The sequence below is a fragment of the Manis javanica genome, chromosome 11 (assembly GCF_040802235.1).
Source record: "Manis javanica isolate MJ-LG chromosome 11, MJ_LKY, whole genome shotgun sequence".
NCBI classification, from domain to species: Eukaryota; Metazoa; Chordata; class Mammalia; order Pholidota; family Manidae; genus Manis; species Manis javanica.
This window is the reverse complement of record NC_133166.1, coordinates 35,288,795-35,307,092: the sequence shown is the minus strand read 5'-3', so window position 1 is coordinate 35,307,092 and position 18,298 is coordinate 35,288,795. Positions and strand designations below refer to the sequence as shown.

The window sequence follows — 18,298 nt, the reverse complement described above, 5'->3', positions numbered from 1 at the left end:
GGATTATACTCTCTGGCTTCAAGCTTTACTACAAAGCCACAGTAATGAAAACTATTTGGTACTGGCACAAGAAGAGACCCATAGATCAATGGAACAGAATAGAGAACCCAGATATAAACCCATACACATATGGCCAATTAATATATGATAAGGAAGCCATGAATATACAGTGGAGAAATGACAGCCTTTTCAACAACTGGTGTTGGCAAAACTGGACAACTACATATAAGAGAATGAAACTGGATTATTTTCTAACTCCGTACACAAAAGTAAACTCAAAATGGATCAAAGACCTGAATGTAAGTCATGAAACTATAAAACTCTTAAAAGAAAACAGGCAAAAATCTTAAACATAAACACGAGCAACATTTTCCTGGATATACCTCCTAGGGAAAGGGAAACACAATAAAAAATGAACAAGTGGGACTACATCAAACTCAAAAGCTTCTGTAGAGCAAAGGACACCATCAGCAGAACAAAAAGGCATCCTACAATATGGGAGAATATATTTGTCAATAATTTATCTGATAAGGAGTTAACATCCAAAATATATAAAAAATTCATATGCCAGAGAGATTCTCAAGATGGTGGCTTGAGTAGGGTGGTAGAAATCTCCTCCCAACACCACATGTATTTTGAAAATACAGGAAATACAACTATTCATAAAAGAAAGACCAGAAGATACAGTACAACATTGCAGGCTATATCTACATCTGCAAGAACTCAGCATCTCAAGAAAAGGGTTAGATACAAAGTTGTGACCTGGCGGGACTCGAGCACTCCCCCCTACCCCAGCTCACCAGCAGGAGGAAAAGAATGAGAGTGGGGAGGGAGCGTAAGCACAGGACTACTAAATAACCAGCCCTAGTAATATGCACCAGGAGCACAGACACATATTGCATTGTGTACTGGATATTAGAGGAATGGAAAAGCAAAATCCAAGACTAAGACTGCAAACAAGTCCCCAAAGCTGGCTGCCCTGGGACAAAAGAAAAGTGGGCACTTTAAAAGTCTTAAAGGGACAAGGGTTTAACAGGTGGATAAAATCGTCCTGGCACACTCAGCCCAGCAGGCTGAGAACTTTAAGGAACTTTAAGTGCCCTAACCCCCTGGGTGGCAACGCAGCTCCAGACCCCTCATGGTGATAAGCAACCTGTCATTCATTCCCTCCCCACCACAAGCACTGCAAGCAAACCAGCTGACCTGCCATTGCTGTGGAACAGCCAGGGAGAGAGGCACCGCCCACAGCAACTACACAGAGGCTTCTCACTGTGCACAGCTAACTGGCACAAACCCAGAGGCTGCCCCCTGCGTGCAGTTTACCGACACAGACAGTGTAGACTGGCACAGAGTCCAGAAGGCACAAAGAGGCTCTGTTCTTGCGGCAAACATGCACTGCTTCCCTGCAACCCCTGCCAGTGCCCTAGGCCACCCCAAGGGCCACCCCGCCCATGGCAGCTCAGGAGATTAACCCAGAGGCTGCTCCCTGTGTGTGGTTGACCAGCACAGGCAGCAGAGACAGGCAAGGCAATCAGCAAGCAAGAAGGGCCTTTGTTCTTCCAGCTGACACACGCACCACTCACTGGCGAACACTCCCATCACCATGAAAAGGCAGAATAACCTTGTTCAGCCTAAAATCCCTCAAACATCAGAAAGAGGGCCTGGTGAGACTGAAATCACCAATCTTCCTGAGAAAGAACTCAAAATAAAAGTAATAAGCATGCTGATGGAGGAACAGAAATATGCAAGAGCTAAGGGATGAATTTTGGAGGGAGACAACAGAAATGAGGCAAACAATTGATGGATTTAAGAGCAGACTGGATGAGGTGGAAGAGACTTGTTAATGGAATAGAAATAAGAACAGAAATACAGAGAAGCTGAGGCAGATAGAGTTAAAAAGATCTCTAGGAATGAAAGAATATTACTAGAACTGTGTGACCAATCCAAATAGAACAATATTTGCATTATAGGGGTACCAGAAGAAGAGAGAGAGAAAAAGGGATAGAAAGTGTCTTTGAAGAAATAATTGCTGAAAACTTCCCATTTTGGAAGAGGAAATAGTATCTCAGACAATGGAAGTCCACAGATCTACCAAAAAAAGGAACCCAAGGAGGACAACACCAAGACATATAATAATTAAAATGGTAAAAAATTTTTTTTACAAGGACAGAGTATTAAAAGCAGCCAGAGAGAGAAAAAAAATCACCTACAAAGGAAAACCCATCAGGCTATCATCAGACTTCTCAGCAGAAACTTACAGGGAAGAAGGAAATGGCATGATACATTCAATGCAATGAAACAGAAGGGCCCCTAACCAAGAATACTGTATCCAGCAAGATTATCATTTAAATTTGAAGTAAGGATTAAACAATTTCCAGATAAGCAAAAGTTGAGGGAATTTACCTCCTATAAACCATCTCTACAGTGTATTTTAAAGGGACTGCTCTAGATGGATGTGCTCCTAAGGCTGAATAGATGTCACCAGAGGAAATAAAACCACAGCAAAGAAAGTAGACCAACCAAATACTAACTAAACACAAAATAAAATAAGCTATCCCTGAAATCAGTCAAGGGAAACACAAAGAGTACAGAATAAAATACCTAACATATAAAGAGTAGAGGAGGAATAATAAGGGAGAGAAAGAATCATCAGACTGTGTTTATAATAGCATAATAAGTGAGTTAAGTTAGACGGTTAGATAGTAAAGAAGCTACCCTTGAACCTTTGGTAACCACAAATCCAAAGCCTGCAATGGTAGTAAGTACGTATCTATCAATAATCACCCTAAATGTAAATAGACTGAATGCACCAATCAAAAGACACAGACCAGTAGAATGGATAAGAAAGCAAGACCCATCTATATACTGCTTAAAAGAGATTCATCTCAAACCCAAAAACATACACGCACTAAAAGTGAAGGGATGGAAAAACATATTTCATGCAAACAGTAGGGAGAAAAAAGCAGATGTTGCAGTACTTGTATCAGACAACAGACTTCAAAACAAAGAAAGTAACAAGAGATAAAGAAGGACATTACATAATGATAAAGGGGTCAGTCCAACCAGAGGATATAACCATTATAAATATATATGCACCCAACACAGAAGCACCTACATATGTGAAACAAATACTAACAGAATTAAAGGAGGAAACAGAATGCAATGCATTCATTTTAGGAGACATCAACACACCACTCACTCCAAAGGACAGATCAACCAGACTGAAAATAAGTAAGGATACAGAGGCACTGAACAACACACTAGAACAGATGGACCTGACATCTACAGAACTCTACACCCAAAAGCAGCAGGACACACATTCTTCTCAAGTGCACACAGAACATTTTCCAGAATAGACCACATACTAGGCCACAAAAGAGCCTCAGTGAATTCAACAAGATTGAAATTCTACCAACCAAATTCTCAGATAACAAAGATGTAAAACTAGAAATAAATTGTACAAAGAAAACAAAAAGGCTCACAAACACATGGAGGCTTAACAACATGCTCCTAAATAATCAGTGGATCAATGACCAAATTAAAACAGAGGTCAAGCAATATATGGAGATAAATGAAAACAACAGCACAATGCCCCAACTTCTGTGGGATGAAGCAAAGGCAGTTCTAAGAGGAAAGTATATAGCAATCCAGGACTATTGAAAGAAGGAAGAACAATCCCAAATTGATAGAAAGTCTAAATTCACAATTATTGAAACTGGAAAAAGAAGAACAAATGAGGCCCAATGTCAGTAGAAGGAGGGACATAACAAAGATTAGAGCAGAAATAAATAAAATTGAGAAGACTAAAACAATAGAAAAAATCAATGAAACCAAGAGCTGGTCCTTTGAGAAAATAAACAAAATAGATAAACCCATAGCCAGACTTATAAAGAAAAAAAGAGACTCTACACACATAAACAGAATCAGAAATGAGGAAGGAAAAATCACAAGGGACACCACAAAAATACAAAGAATTATTAGAGAATACTATGAAAATCTATATGCTAACAAACTGGATAATGTAGAAGAAATAGACAAGTTTCTAGAAAAATACAAACTTCTAAGACTGACCCAGGAAGAAACAGAAAATCTAAATGGAACAATTACCAACAAAGAAATTGAACCTGTAATCAAAAAACTGCCCAAGAACAAACCACCCAGGCCAGATGGATTCACCGCTGAATTTTATCAGACATTTAGAGAATACATAATACCCATTCTCCTTAAAGTTTTCCAAAAAATAGAAGAGGAAGGGCTACTTCCAAACTCATTCTATGAAGCCAGCCAGCATCACTCTAATACCAAAACCAGACAAAGACACCACAAAAAAGAAAATTACAGACCAATATCTCTGATGAACATAGATGCAAAAATACTCAACAAAATATTAGCAAACCGAATTAGAAAATACATCAAGAGGATCATACACCATAAGCAAGTGGGATTCATCTCAGGGATGCAAGGATGGTGCAACATTTGAAAATCCATCAACATCATACACCACCATCAATAAAAGGAAGGACAAAAACCATATGATAATCTCCATAGATGCTGAAAAAGCATTCAACAAAATTCAACACCCATTCATAATAAAAACTCTTGACAAAATGTATAGTGTATAGAGGGCAACAAAAAGTGTATAGAGGGCAAGTACCTCAACATAATAAAGGCCATATATGACAAACCCACCGCCAACATCATACTTAACAGTGAGAAGCTGAAAGCTTTTCCCCTAAGACTGGGGACAAGCGAGGGATGCCTACTCTACCCACTTTTATTCAGCATAGTACTGGAGATCCTAGCCACGGCAATCAGACAACACAAAGAAATACAAGACATCCAGATTGGTAAGGAAGAAGTCAAACTGTCACTATTTGCAGATGACATGATATTGTACATAAAAAACCCTAAGGAATCCACTCTAATAAAACTACTAGAACTAATATCTGAATTCAGCAAAGTTGCAGGATACAAAATTAACACAGAAATCTTTTGCATTCCTATACACTAATGATGAACTAGCAGAAAGAGAAATCAGGAAAACAATTTCATTCAAAATTGCATTTAAAAAAAATACCTAGGAATAAACCTAACCAAGGAAGTGAAAGACCTATACCCTGAAAACTACAAGACACTCTTAAGAGAAATTAAAGAGGACACTAACAAATGGAAATTCATCCCATGCTCTTGGCTAGGAAGAATTAATATTGTCAAAATGGCCATCCTGCCTAAAGCAATCTACAGATTCAATGCAATCTCTTTCAAAATACCAACAGCATTCTTCAACAAACTGGAAAAATTGTTCTAAAATTCATATGGAACCATAAAAGACCCTGAATAGCCAAAGCAATCCTGAGAAGGAAGAATAAAGTGGGGGATCTCGCTTCCCAACTTGAAGCTCTACTACAAAGCCACAGTAATCAAGACAATTTGGTACTAGCACAAGAACATGCCCATAGACCAGTGGAACAGAATAGAGAGCCAGATATTAATCCAAACATATATGGTCAATTAATATACAATAAATGAGCTATGGATGTACAGTGGGGAAATGACAGCCTCTTTAACAGCTGGTGTTGGCAAAACTGGACAGCTACATGTAAGAGAATGAAATTGGATCACTGTCTAACCCCATGCACAAAAGTAAACTCGATATGGATCAAAGACCTGAATGTAAGTCATGAAACCATAAAACTCCTAGAAAAAAATCATAGGCAGAAGTCTCTTGGACATAAACATGAGCAACTTCTTCATGAGCATATCTCCCCAGGCAAGGGAAACAAAGGAAAAATGAACAAGTGGGACTATATCAAACTAAAAAGCTTCTGTACAGCAAAGGACACCATCAATAGAACAAAAAGGCATCCTACAGTATGGGAGAATATATTCATAAATGGCATATCCGATAAAGGGTTGACATCCAAAATATATAAAGAGCTCAAGTACCTCATCAAACAAAAAGCAAATAATCCAATTAAAAAATGGGCAGAGGGTCTGAACAGACAGTTCTCCAAAGAAGAAATTCAGATGGCCAACAGGCACATGAAAAGATGCTCCATATCGCTAATCATCAGAGAAATGCAAATTAAAACCACAATGAGGTATCACCTCACACCAGTTAGGATGGCCACCATCCAAAAGACAAACAACAACAAATGTTGGTGAGCAAGTGGAGAAAGGGGAACCCTCCTACACTGCTGGTGGGAATGTAAGCTAGTTCAACCACTGTGGAAAGCAGAATGGAGGTTCCTCAAAAAACTAAAAATAGAAATATCATTTGACCCAGGAATTCCACTCCTAGTGTTTACCCTAAGATTGCAGGAGCCCAGTTTGAAAAAGACATATGTGCTGCTATGTTTTTCGTAGCACTATTTACAATAGCCAAGAAATGGAAGCAACCTAAGAGTCCATCAGTAGATGAATGGATAAAGAAGATGTACATATACACAATGGAATATTATCCAGCCATCATAAGAGAACAAATCCTACCATTTGCAACAAAATGGATGGAGCTAGAGGATATAAAGCTTAGTGAAATAAGCCAGGTGGAGAAAGGCAAGTACCAAATGATTTCACTCATATGTGGAGTATAAGAACAAAGCAAAAACTGAAGGAACAAAACAGCAGCAGACTCACAGAACCCAAGAATGGACTAACAGTTACCAAAGGTAAAGGAACTGGGGAGGATGGGTGGGAAGGGAGAGATAAGGGGGTAAAGGGGGCATTAAGATTAGCACACATAATGTGGGGAGGGGGCACAGGGAAGACAGTACAACACAGAGAAGACAAGTAGTGACTCTCTAGCATCTTACTACGCTAATGGACAGTGACTGTAATGGGGTATGCAGTGGGGACTTGATAATTGGGAGGTCTAGTAACCATTATGTTGCTCATGTAATTGTACATTAATGATACCAAAATAAATTTAAAAAAAGAACTCTTATGCCTCAATATCCAGAAAGCAAATAACCCAATTAAAAAATAGGCTGAGGACCTGAACACACACCTTTCCAAAGAAGAAATATGGATGATGAACAGGCACATGAAAAAATGCTCCACATCATCATCAGGGAATTGCAAATTAAAAGCACAATGAGATAACACCTCACACCAGTTAGGATTGCCACTATGCAAATGACAGGAAACAACAAATACTGGTGAGGATGTGGGAAAAAGGGAATCCTATATTGTTGGTGGGAATGTCAATTGGTTCAACTCTTGTGGAAAGCAATATGGAGTTTCCTCAAAAATCTAAAAAGGGAAATACTATTTGACCCAGTAATTCCACTCCTAGGAATTTACCCAAAGAGAACAAGATCCCTTATTCAAAAAGACATTTGTATCCCTATGTTTATTGCATCACTATTTACAGTAGCCAAGATATAGAAGCAACCTATGTGTCTATGAATAGACAGATTGATGAAGAAGTGGTACATATACACAATGGAATATTATTCAGCCATAAAAATTAAAGAAATCCTGCCATTGCTACAACATGGATGGATGTAGAGGGTATTATGTTCAGTGATTAAGCCAGGTGGAGAAAGACAAATACTAAATGATTTCACTCATTTGTGGATTATAAAAACAAAGCAAAACAGAAGGAACAAAAAAGTAATAGACTCACACACAGAGAAGGGACTAGTAGTTACCAAAGGGGAGGGGTGGGGGACGGTGGATGGGGAGGGAGACGGGGGATTAAGGGGCAGTATGATTCACAATCACAATATAGGTAGGTCACGGGGAAGGCAGTACAGCATGGAGAATACAATTACTGACTCTATAACATCTTACTACGTTGATAGACTGTGACTGCAAGTGAGGTCTTGATAATATGGGTGAGTGTTGAACCACTGTGTTGTGTACGTAAAACCTTTATAAGATCATATATCAATGATATTCTAATAAAGAAAAAAACGGTAGATAATTGGTAAGGTGATATGAAAAGATATTTCAGAGTAGAAGGAATGGAAATGGCCGAAGATATATGATAAATAGAAAGAAAGAAAGGAAGAAAGAAAACTACAGGCCTAAAATGGAGTTACTTCTGCTAGGCCAAGTCACCAAACCAGGGTTTAACACCTAACCTAATTGCAATTTTAACCTACCCCAGAGATGTCCATCAGGAATTTTCTAGTCAGCACCAATGAGGTAATCTGTCACATGAGCCCCTCCATTCCCTCTGAAGAAGATGAGGTAATCTGCATGATAAGACCACATGTACATCCCCTTAATGGAAAATGACCAGGCCTGAAATAGTCCCTTTTCTTTTGTTAATAACTTCTTGCCCTGTCCTGTTTATAAAAACCTTCCATTTGGTAGAACTCCTTGGAGCATCTCTACTTACAAGATGGGATACTGCTGAATTCATGAATTACTTAATAAAGCCAATTAGATCTTCAAATTTACTTAGTTGAATTGTTTTTTTTTAAACATATCCTCCTATGATAAACTGGTAATGTAGTAAGTAAAATATTTTCCTGAGTTCTACAAGCCATTCCAGCAAATTAAACAAACCTGAGGAGGTAGTCATGGGACCTCTGATTTATAGCCTGTTGGTCAGAATCATAGGTAATAACCTGGACTTCCAGTTGACACCTGAAGTGAAGGAGCACGCGTTTGGCACTGAGCCCTTAGCCTGTAGGATCAGATACTTTTCCCAGGAAGACACTATCTCTGGGTAGTTGGTGAAAGAATTGAGGTAAATTGTAGGTCACCTAACTGGTGTCCCAGAATTGCTTGATATGTAAAATCCACATGTCTGGAATCAGCAGTCTTGTAGTAGAGTATTGCAAGTACAGGGAAAACACAGGAGGAGGATTTTTTTTTCCTTTATAGCTGCTAAAATTACACTTCTGAGAAAAGACCATTCCATTCCTGCTTAAGAAACTGAAAGAGACCTACCTCTGCTCAGCTGGTGTCTATCCCTTTGTGCTGTTACACTGCCACTTTCAACTAATACCACTGCTTGTCATAAGCAGTCCATGCTTCTTCAAGGTTCTGGATGTACCCACAGCTGAGTTAAGGCCCATCCTTATGCCAAAAACTCCATTGCTCAGCTGGTTGATTGTCACTATTTGGAGGTCTTCATCACTTTTGCTGCTGTCACTACTTCTGTTGAACTTCTGTAGTGTTATGCCTTCCTGGTTTTTTTTTTCCCAAATGAGTACACCATGGCTAAATTACTCTACTTGTTTGCACAGAAACAAGGCTGGATTCAGTACTTTAGCTCTAAAAGCTCTCAGCTAACCCTTGAGTGGATCCCACTGATAAGGTAGCATTGTTCCCTCACTGGACTAGGCCCTTATCTTGGGCTAAATAGACTGCAAGAGTTGTGACATTGTAAGTGAACCTGAAGTGAAGCACATGATCAGCTCCAACACTGTGTAGGATGGATATTCTGCCTTGCCTTCTCCTCAGCTGAGGGACAGCCACCTGTGCCTGTAAGGTGAATGTCTTTTCTCCATGGTCAGATTTCCTTGGGGTTCTCCAAGTTAACTTCATGGAATTCCGGGGCCCAAAAACAAATGAGCCTAGTTACAATGTGTTTATACTTCAGAGTAGTCTCTCAGGCCTTTGACAGTCCCCTCCACTATCTAAACCTGCAGTTAAAAGTGGCGTGTAGATGGTGCTGCTTCCTCATTCATCTTAGAAATAAAAAGAGATTCCAAATATCATTGGATGTTTGAGTTGGAATGAACCTTCAAGAGCATCTAAATCAAGTATCACATTTTCTATGGCAACTTTGGCACCCAAAAAGGTTAAAGATTATCCCAGGGTCCTATATATATTTAATGGCAAAGCTCAAACTAGAACCCAGACCTCATGAGTCCAGTACTCTTTCCATTATACTTACACATCTTCAAGCACCGAATGTGTAATGAAATCATGTAGAGATGTATTATGTAGTATGCCTTATAGAGAGAAGGCTCTCCAACTGCTGTCAGTTGAGTAATAAATGCTTTCACTTTCAGGGAAGTGACATACCAGAAGAGTTGGGCTTAGTATATGTGGATTTCCATTGTTACATTTCTCCATACATTTTTCTATTTAAATGTTGTTTTTCTTTTCTTCTCAAAGATCTTCAGTTTAGATCTTGGAGGTATATCAGCTGTTGTTTTAAATGGCTATGATGTGGTAAAGGAATGCCTTATTCATCAAAGTGAAATTTTTGCAGACAGACCGTGCCTTCCTTTATTCATGAAGATGACAAAAATGGGAGGTATGTTTATTGTCCCCTATTTAGTGATTACTAAACTATTTTAAATCACATTCCTTATTTTATTTAAATTTAGTACAGTTTGGATTCCATTGTACTGATTAATAGGAATTAATTAATTAATTTTGGCTGCAGAATCTAATATTTGAGGGCTGTTCAGGCTGCATTATACTCCTACTTTAGACCACTACATGCTAATTTTCCTGTTGTGATCCAGGTCTAATAAATACAGTAAATAATAAAGAATTAGCATTTAATAATATCTGCAGGTCTTGTGAAATGAGTTAGGAATACACACACATGCGCACACATTTGAATCAAAAGTGTTTTGAAAGCCAGTCTTGAATATTTGTTGATGTATTTTGTAAATACATCATAAGTTTATGGAACCCAAAGCAGCCATTCTTAACTACTCATCTACATGATAGGTAAATGAAGAATTGTAGGATTTGTGTAAAGGACTAGGATTCTGTATGGTTTAATGTTGATCAGTATTTGATCCATATTCAACAGGGAGAAAGGCTGAAAGTTAACAGAATTAGTGAAAAGAAAGCAACAGGAAGCCTACAATAGAATGGTGAAGTTAGATACAATGGCTTTAATACTTAAGAGCAAATGTACAATAATGGTGTCCAATCTCTGTAATTTAATGAGAGCATCACAGTATAATAATTTCAAAGAAAATTTTAACAGTATCTTGCTTATAATATCTTAAAAATGAAAACATTGATTGAAAGGAAAGAAATAAAATTAACCACTTAAACTGCAAAGCAAATCAACTAATGCAAACACTAATTTTAAGAACAAATTCTCTGACCAGAGTATAATGATACTTGAAAGTAATCATAAATAAAACATAAATCTCTGGCCCTTAAATACACTTCTAAATAATAATTAGGCCAAAAAAGAAATTATGCCACAATTACAATAGAAGGTCTTTAAAGAAATTATGAAAATGAAAGGTGATGTGATTGGAGTTATATTTGGAATAAAGTATTATATATATTTCAGAGCTATAAGTTTATAGTTTATACCATTTTCGTTGTAAAGATAAAATAAGTATTCAACTTAAGATTTTCAAAAAACAGAAAAATAGGTAGAAAGTTATATGTCTAATTTTAACATACATATGCACTAAACTTGGAACTGGGAAATCAAAACCACCACTAGCCCACTCTTTGGAAGAAAAGTTGCCCTTGTATGGGCTTAGCTCATGCCTGGGCATACAGGTTGGCCTGTGTAGGATTATAACAAAGCCCCTGTGTACCTTCTTGTACATGCATCCCATATGCATACTTTTCTCTAGGGATTCCTCCCATCTCAGTGCCTTGCACTAAAGCTGTTGCCTCTACTAGCAGTGACCTTTCCCCAGATATCTGCCAAACTCAATCTCTCCTCTCCTTTGTCTTTACTTACAGCTTAGGGAGGCTTTCCCTGACCACCCTATGTCTCCTTCCTTGCTATGTTATTTATTTGTGTGCCTCTCCTCACTGGTATGTAAGAGACCAGGGATCTTTGCCTCTCTTGTTCACTCATATATCTGTGATACTTAACTCTGCCTAGGACACAGTAGGTGCTCCATAAATACATGTTGAATGAGTATTTGTTGAATGGTTATTTGGGAGTATGGAAAAGAGAATGAACTATGGCAATAGAAAATGGCTGCACAGCACTGAAGACCTCCTTATAGATGGTTAACTTTATCATAAGCTCCAATTTTAAAACTTGTTGCACAGAAGTTAGAATGTAATTACATAGGTACCTCATGTAGACAAGAGAACATGACATATTTCATAAGTACATATATGTACCAGTTATGAAATTTTGAGTAAAGTACATGTTAAATAAATACATATGCTAAAGATGTTGGGTTTTTTCTTGATAGTTAATTTAAAGGGAAAATATTCTGTAGTAGCCACATCAGAACAGCAGAATATACTGTAGAAGCTCTGAAATTCTAAGGCAAGTAGTATCAAATTAGAAGTTTTTCATGTTTGCCCTCCTTCTTAGTTTGGGTGACTTGAACAAATATTTATCCCCAAATATCTGGAGGCTGGAAAATCCAAAATCAAGGCACAGCAGATCTGATGTCTATAAAGACTCTGCTCTTTGGTTTGTAGGTAGCTTCCTTCTCCCTGTATCCTCATATGGCCTAGAGCAATCTCCTGTTCCTTCTTATAAGGACACTTATCCCATTTATGAGGGCTCCGCCTAGCTACCTAATTACCTAACCATGACCTATTTACCCCTCAAAGGCCTCACATCCTAATGCTATCATATTGGGGATTAGACTTCAATGTAGGAATTTTATGGGGACACAAACATACAATCCATACTGTCCCCCTTCTGGCTTGAGTATTTCCATCACACTGATACCTCATTCAGGCTACCCGTGCCCTCTGCGAAAGTTATCTTGTTAAGTAACATATGCCTGTAACAGGAGGAAATTTGTATTCTAAAATCCAGTTTCTTAAAACCGAAAATTTCTAATCCTAGAATAGTTTTCAGGTGTTTGTTTACTCCAGGATAAAATTTTGCCCATGGAACATGCAGCCATTTGTCTTTTGTAAAATAGGCTTACAGTAAAAGTTAGACAATCCAGTTACCCAGGCCTAGTTCACCCAGGTTGAATTACACAAGACTGTCCAGTTTCATGTGGCAGGAGAATTACAGGTCTTTTCTGCCTGTACCCAGATGAAAAGTAGGTAAGTTTTATCTTTATAATTTTCTATGGCTAATGGTAGCAGAGAAGACTAGGTCTAGTTTTAATTTTAAAGAAAGATGACATAGAGAATGACTAAGAAAGACTAACCATCTTACTTCTTTTTTTCCTACTCCATAGCATTTTCATTTTCAGCTGTTAGATACAGGGTTATAAGAATGGTAAAAATTTGTAATCTTTCTTTTTTTCTCAGGCTTACTCAATTCCAGATATGGCCGAGGATGGGTTGATCACAGAAGATTAGCTGTAAACAGCTTTCGCTATTTTGGATATGGCCAGAAGTCTTTTGAATCCAAAATCTTAGAAGAAACCAAATTTTTCATTGATGCTATTGAAACCTACAAAGGTAGACCTTTTGACTTGAAACAATTAATAACAAATGCTGTTTCAAACATTACCAATCTGATCATTTTTGGAGAACGATTCACTTATGAAGACACTGACTTTCAGCATATGATTGAGTTATTCAGTGACAATGTGGAACTGGCTGCCAGCGCCTCGGTCTTCCTGTATAATGCCTTTCCGTGGATTGGTGTCCTCCCTTTTGGAAAACATCAACAGCTGTTCAGAAATGCAGTTGTGGTCTATGATTTTCTCTCCAGGCTTATTGAAAAAGCTTCCATCAACAGAAAGCCTCAGTTACCTCAGCATTTTGTTGATGCTTATTTAGATGAGATGGATCGAGGTAAAAATGACCCGTCATCTACTTTTTCCAAAGAAAACCTGATTTTCTCCGTGGGTGAACTCATCATCGCTGGAACTGAAACTACAACCAATGTGCTGCGGTGGGCAGTTCTCTTCATGGCCCTTTATCCTCACATTCAAGGTGAGGATATTCTTGATCTCTTACTTACCTTTAAGGCTAAGACATGTTTTAGAGTCTTTGGCCATGTACAAAGCATTTTATTTAGAAATTCCTGCTGTCCTAGCCAAGAAGAAAAATATTTAATAGTTCTAGAGTCTTCAAATCTATTACTCAATTCATGTGAAAACCTCAGAGGTAGGTCTTATGCCAATTTTACAAATAAGAGAAAAGGCTGAGTGGCTGACTTGGCCAAGCTCAGCCACTGGAAATGACAGAGCTGGGACCTGAACCCCCACTGTTATTTTTTTTTAATTCAAATTTTGTCCACCGTTTTCCTTGCTGAAAGTGATGTTACTTCAGTTCTAGGTTTGTTTAATTATTATTTTTATCACTTCTGATGTGTTTTTCACAACAAAGTTACTGAGAACATTGGCTATTGGTAATGTAAGATGTATGGCATATATTTAAATAGAACTCCCAGATAATGGAAAAATCTGAACCTGGGTATACCTATACCCTGTTGGCTTGTAAGTCATCCTTTTTTTTACCCCAAAGGGAAATTACTGTAGATCTAAGAATTGTATAATAACTTGAACAATTTTTCTCTGACAGGACAAGTTCAGAAAGAGATTGATTTAATTATAGGACCCAGTGGGAAGCCTTCTTGGGATGACAAATGCAAAATGCCTTATACTGAGGCAGTTTTGCATGAAGTTTTAAGATTCTGTAATATAGTGCCATTAGGGATTTTCCATGCAACCTCTGAAGATGCAGTTGTGCGTGGTTATTCCATTCCTAAAGGCACAACAATAATTACAAATCTTTATTCTGTACACTTTGATGAAAAGTACTGGAGAGACCCAGAGATATTCTACCCTGAGCGATTTCTGGACAGCAGTGGATATTTTGCCAAGAAGGAAGCTTTCATTCCTTTTTCCCTAGGTAAGAAAACTTTCACAGGGGCATAACTTTAGGACAAAGTATAATGATGATTCATCATGTATAACATCTTAATCTGAAACATTCTGTTGTACAATTAAATATTCCAACTCTGAGAAAATAACATTGATTTTTACAGGAGAGAATGGTTTAATTAGAGGTCACTGATATCGGTTTCTATTCAAAATAAACAACCCTTAATTTAGTAACTAGAGAGAAACTGTTGAAAAGCTCTGGCTTCTTCTGAAACTTTTTCTTGTGCATTTTTGGCTTGTAATCAAAACTTGTAGAGCTGGAAGTAACAGGTAGATTGAAAAACGGAGACCGAGGGAGGGGAAGAACACCATTAACTTGGAGAAAAAAAGAAAGTAGAATGTAGCTCTCTGGGCTCCTAGTTTATTGCACCTCATCTCCAAAAAAACTGCTTCTGCTTTGAAAAAGTACACAGATCCCAAGACCCATGAGAGACGGACTGCAGACTCTTCCCTTCACTGGGGAGGAGTATATATTTAGTCACTGCTCCTGGATCTATAGAACAAAATGCCACACCTCAAGTTAGACGTTTCATGGCATATCCTAAGCTCTGTTGCAATGTACAAAGTGGGGAATGGGACTAGTAAGTTTATAAAAGTCCATGACCTCGCAAAAGAAGGTGAAAGAAATTGGCTATGAGAGCTAAAGTGCTAATTTCTTTTCTTTTGGGTTTAAGAAGATCCTCTCATAAACATAACTTTCTCTAACATTCTTTAAATTCCAGATTTATGAATAGCACCTGTATGTTAGGCATAAATCTTGGTAACTATTGTGGATTTAAAAATATTAATGATGTCTGTTTTTTCTGTCAAGGGAGAAGACATTGTCTTGGAGAACAGCTGGCTCGGATGGAAATGTTCCTGTTTTTCACAGCATTGCTTCAGCGGTTTCACTTGCATTTCCCACATGAACTGGTTCCAAATCTGAAGCCCAGGTTAGGCATGACTTTGCAACCCCAACCCTACCTCATCTGTGCAGAAAGACGCTGAAACTGCATGAGTATTTTTTGGAACAAGACTGTTTGCCTCACCCCTGAACTTTGCTTAACCTAATCAGTGTGTATGTTTGGACCAAAGCTACAGCATCAGAAAGGCAAATGAACACAGATGTGTCTTTAAAACAGTACTAAAGCATAAGCATTAGCTAAGACTTTTTTCAAGCTTTTATGATTTCTACAGTAGAATTATCTGTTGAGAAAAACAAAGATACAAATAACAGGTCTTGCTTAAGATACTAAAAAGGACCATGGTTACCCTGAGCAGAGCCTGATTTTTCAGTCTCTTTTGAGCACCAGAAGATACTCCTTATCCCGTTTTGACCCCATCTTGCTCCTGTTCTGAGAGCTTTGTTTCTAAATGCCAGTGCCAGCTCCCTTCTGATCAGGTATTGTCATTAATAGATTGTGTGGTATTAGTCCAGTTTAACAGAGAACTAAACAAGAAATTAGAACGCAAATAAATGAGTTTGGAGTACAGATGTATTTTAGACATGGTAGCAGATGACAGAAGAAATACCTATATATTTAATGTAGAACCTGCTAATGCTTTCAAATCTTTCCCTACTATATCTTCATTAGAATTGCATCATTCTTCCTACAAATGAGGGTATCTGTGACCTCTGAATATTTATCCCCATAGCAGCATTTCAGTAGCTAGGCAATTACAATAATGTATTTTAAAATGACATGTAACTATTAGGTTTTTGTAGGCACATTATCCCTAGTACCACTGTTTTCCAAAACTAGTCACAATGCTTTAAGATTGAATCCTTTTATCTTTTAATGGTCTCTAGGCATTCCCTTGGATTACATTTATTTTTCTAAAGATAATACTACAAAAAATGTGCTTTAGACCCAGGGCAACTGTATACATACATTTGGACACATGACAGTGATGGCTTCTATTAATAATTATGCTGGTAAAACAAAGGTAAACTGCAACTGTCCTAATCAAACTGGTATGTATATTCACTCATTTATGGGTTTTTTTTTTACATTATTTCTTCTAAAGTTGTACAGTAGGGTTCTGTCTCTTATAACTTGGCTCATGAATATCTGAAGCCTTAGAGTAAATGCAGATAATGACTTCCGTTAAGAATATGAATTTAGCCTTATTCGACTTCATCTGTTGAATATTTTCAAGTTTCTGTGTAGTAAGTCGAATCTTTGCAGTTTCTTTTGTTGCATGGGGGAAAAAATCTTGTGTAAATTTACTTAATAAAGGACAAATTTGGAGGTAGTGTGGCAATTTTAGGGTAAGTATAACCCAGATACTCCATGATGTAATAAGAGATCCTGTTTCTTTGCATCCCTCAATTTTTCCTTTTATGTGGTATCAGCTTTATCTTAAGGATGTACATATGCTTTGCCCACCTCCTTGTAATGAGCTTTTGATTATTTTGGGAGATCAGAGGAGCTTTTCAGATGTTTATCAAAAATTGTTCTTAGTGTCCCATAGGTCCTAACCAAGATCTATGCCCCATCCAGTAAAACCACGTTTCGCGAGTGGGATTATGGTTCACTTAGGCCTGATGACTAGAGCTCATGGAGTCGGCTTCCCCCAAAGTACATGTGCTACAGTAAGAACACAAATATAGTTAGTAGTTAACTAAACAAAAATATCATTTGGTATAGTTACCTAAATAAAAATAAGGGGAGTTATGAAGAGAAGAGGAACTCCTGACTAGGAGGCTAATTACAGTATCTACTTCACTGCCCTCTGACCACCTGCTAAGCCAAGCAGCTTTCCAGCCCACCTCCCTGAATACTGACAAGCACGTTCATTCAGGTTGCTTCCTGATCTTTGCTCTTCCTTTGACACAGCAAATCCCTCATCACTAGGCCTCCTACTTATTGTCACATCTCCTGTAAATGCCTAAGTTGAACTCTACAGAATGGGGACCTGGAGGCCTTGTATTCATACTGAGCAAAGAAATGTAGTGAACTGGAGTAGGTTGTAATCAAAATTGAGAAAGCCTTATTTTGCTTTTGAATACCACCATTATTTCGTAAGAACTCTGATGAACCTGCACAGAATGGAGAATATGCTGTTTATTTTCTTTATCTTATATTTGAGGAAGTGTTATATTTTCCCCAAATCAAGTTAATGCTAATTGACAAAAATCACAAAAAATGTATATTTATAACTTTAAACACTGTAGAGTTTTAATCTTAATGTGCTTATTTAATAGCCAAGGAAATGGGTTCAGACAGGGAAGTGGTTCCTCTAGTTCATAGCAAAGGCATGCTCTTTTTCATTCCATGTTCTTTTTACTCAATACCTATTTACTCAATAATTTATACTATACAATTTATAAAGCTTTTACAATTTGTAAAGCTTTTACAATTTATAAATTTTTACATTTGTACAATTTATAAATGTTTTACTCAACATTTTTTTACTCAATAATTTATACTATACTTTTACAATTTATAAAGCTTTTCATATTCTGTCAGCTCTTGACTGTTTGGAGCCAGTTAAATGTGGTTAAAAATAAAATGCTTCATTTTGGCAATAATACAAAATAACATGAATTAATAGGTAATCCATAATGAAAAAACCTTTTCTTGGAACTACATAGT

At 37.5% G+C, this 18,298-nt stretch overlaps 1 protein-coding gene across 3 annotated transcripts in view; it reads left to right on the top strand.

Moving 5' to 3' along the window:
* The window catches only part of CYP2R1 (cytochrome P450 family 2 subfamily R member 1), a 28,656-nt gene extending 10,694 nt beyond the window's left edge, over window positions 1–17,962 (top strand). Inside the window, exons 2-5 of one of the 3 annotated variants that reach the window (XM_037026678.2) lie at window positions 10,081–10,222; window positions 13,135–13,767; window positions 14,359–14,688; window positions 15,532–17,962. In XM_037026678.2, coding sequence (XP_036882573.2) covers window positions 10,081–10,222; window positions 13,135–13,767; window positions 14,359–14,688; window positions 15,532–15,707 — 1,281 coding nt within the window. In that variant the 3' untranslated portion in view covers window positions 15,708–17,962. The remainder of the gene's footprint in view (window positions 1–10,080; window positions 10,223–13,134; window positions 13,768–14,358; window positions 14,689–15,531) is intronic. The other 2 variants (XM_037026679.2, XM_073216248.1) reach the window with 2 other exon arrangements.
* Window positions 17,963–18,298: the final 336 nt, after the last annotated feature.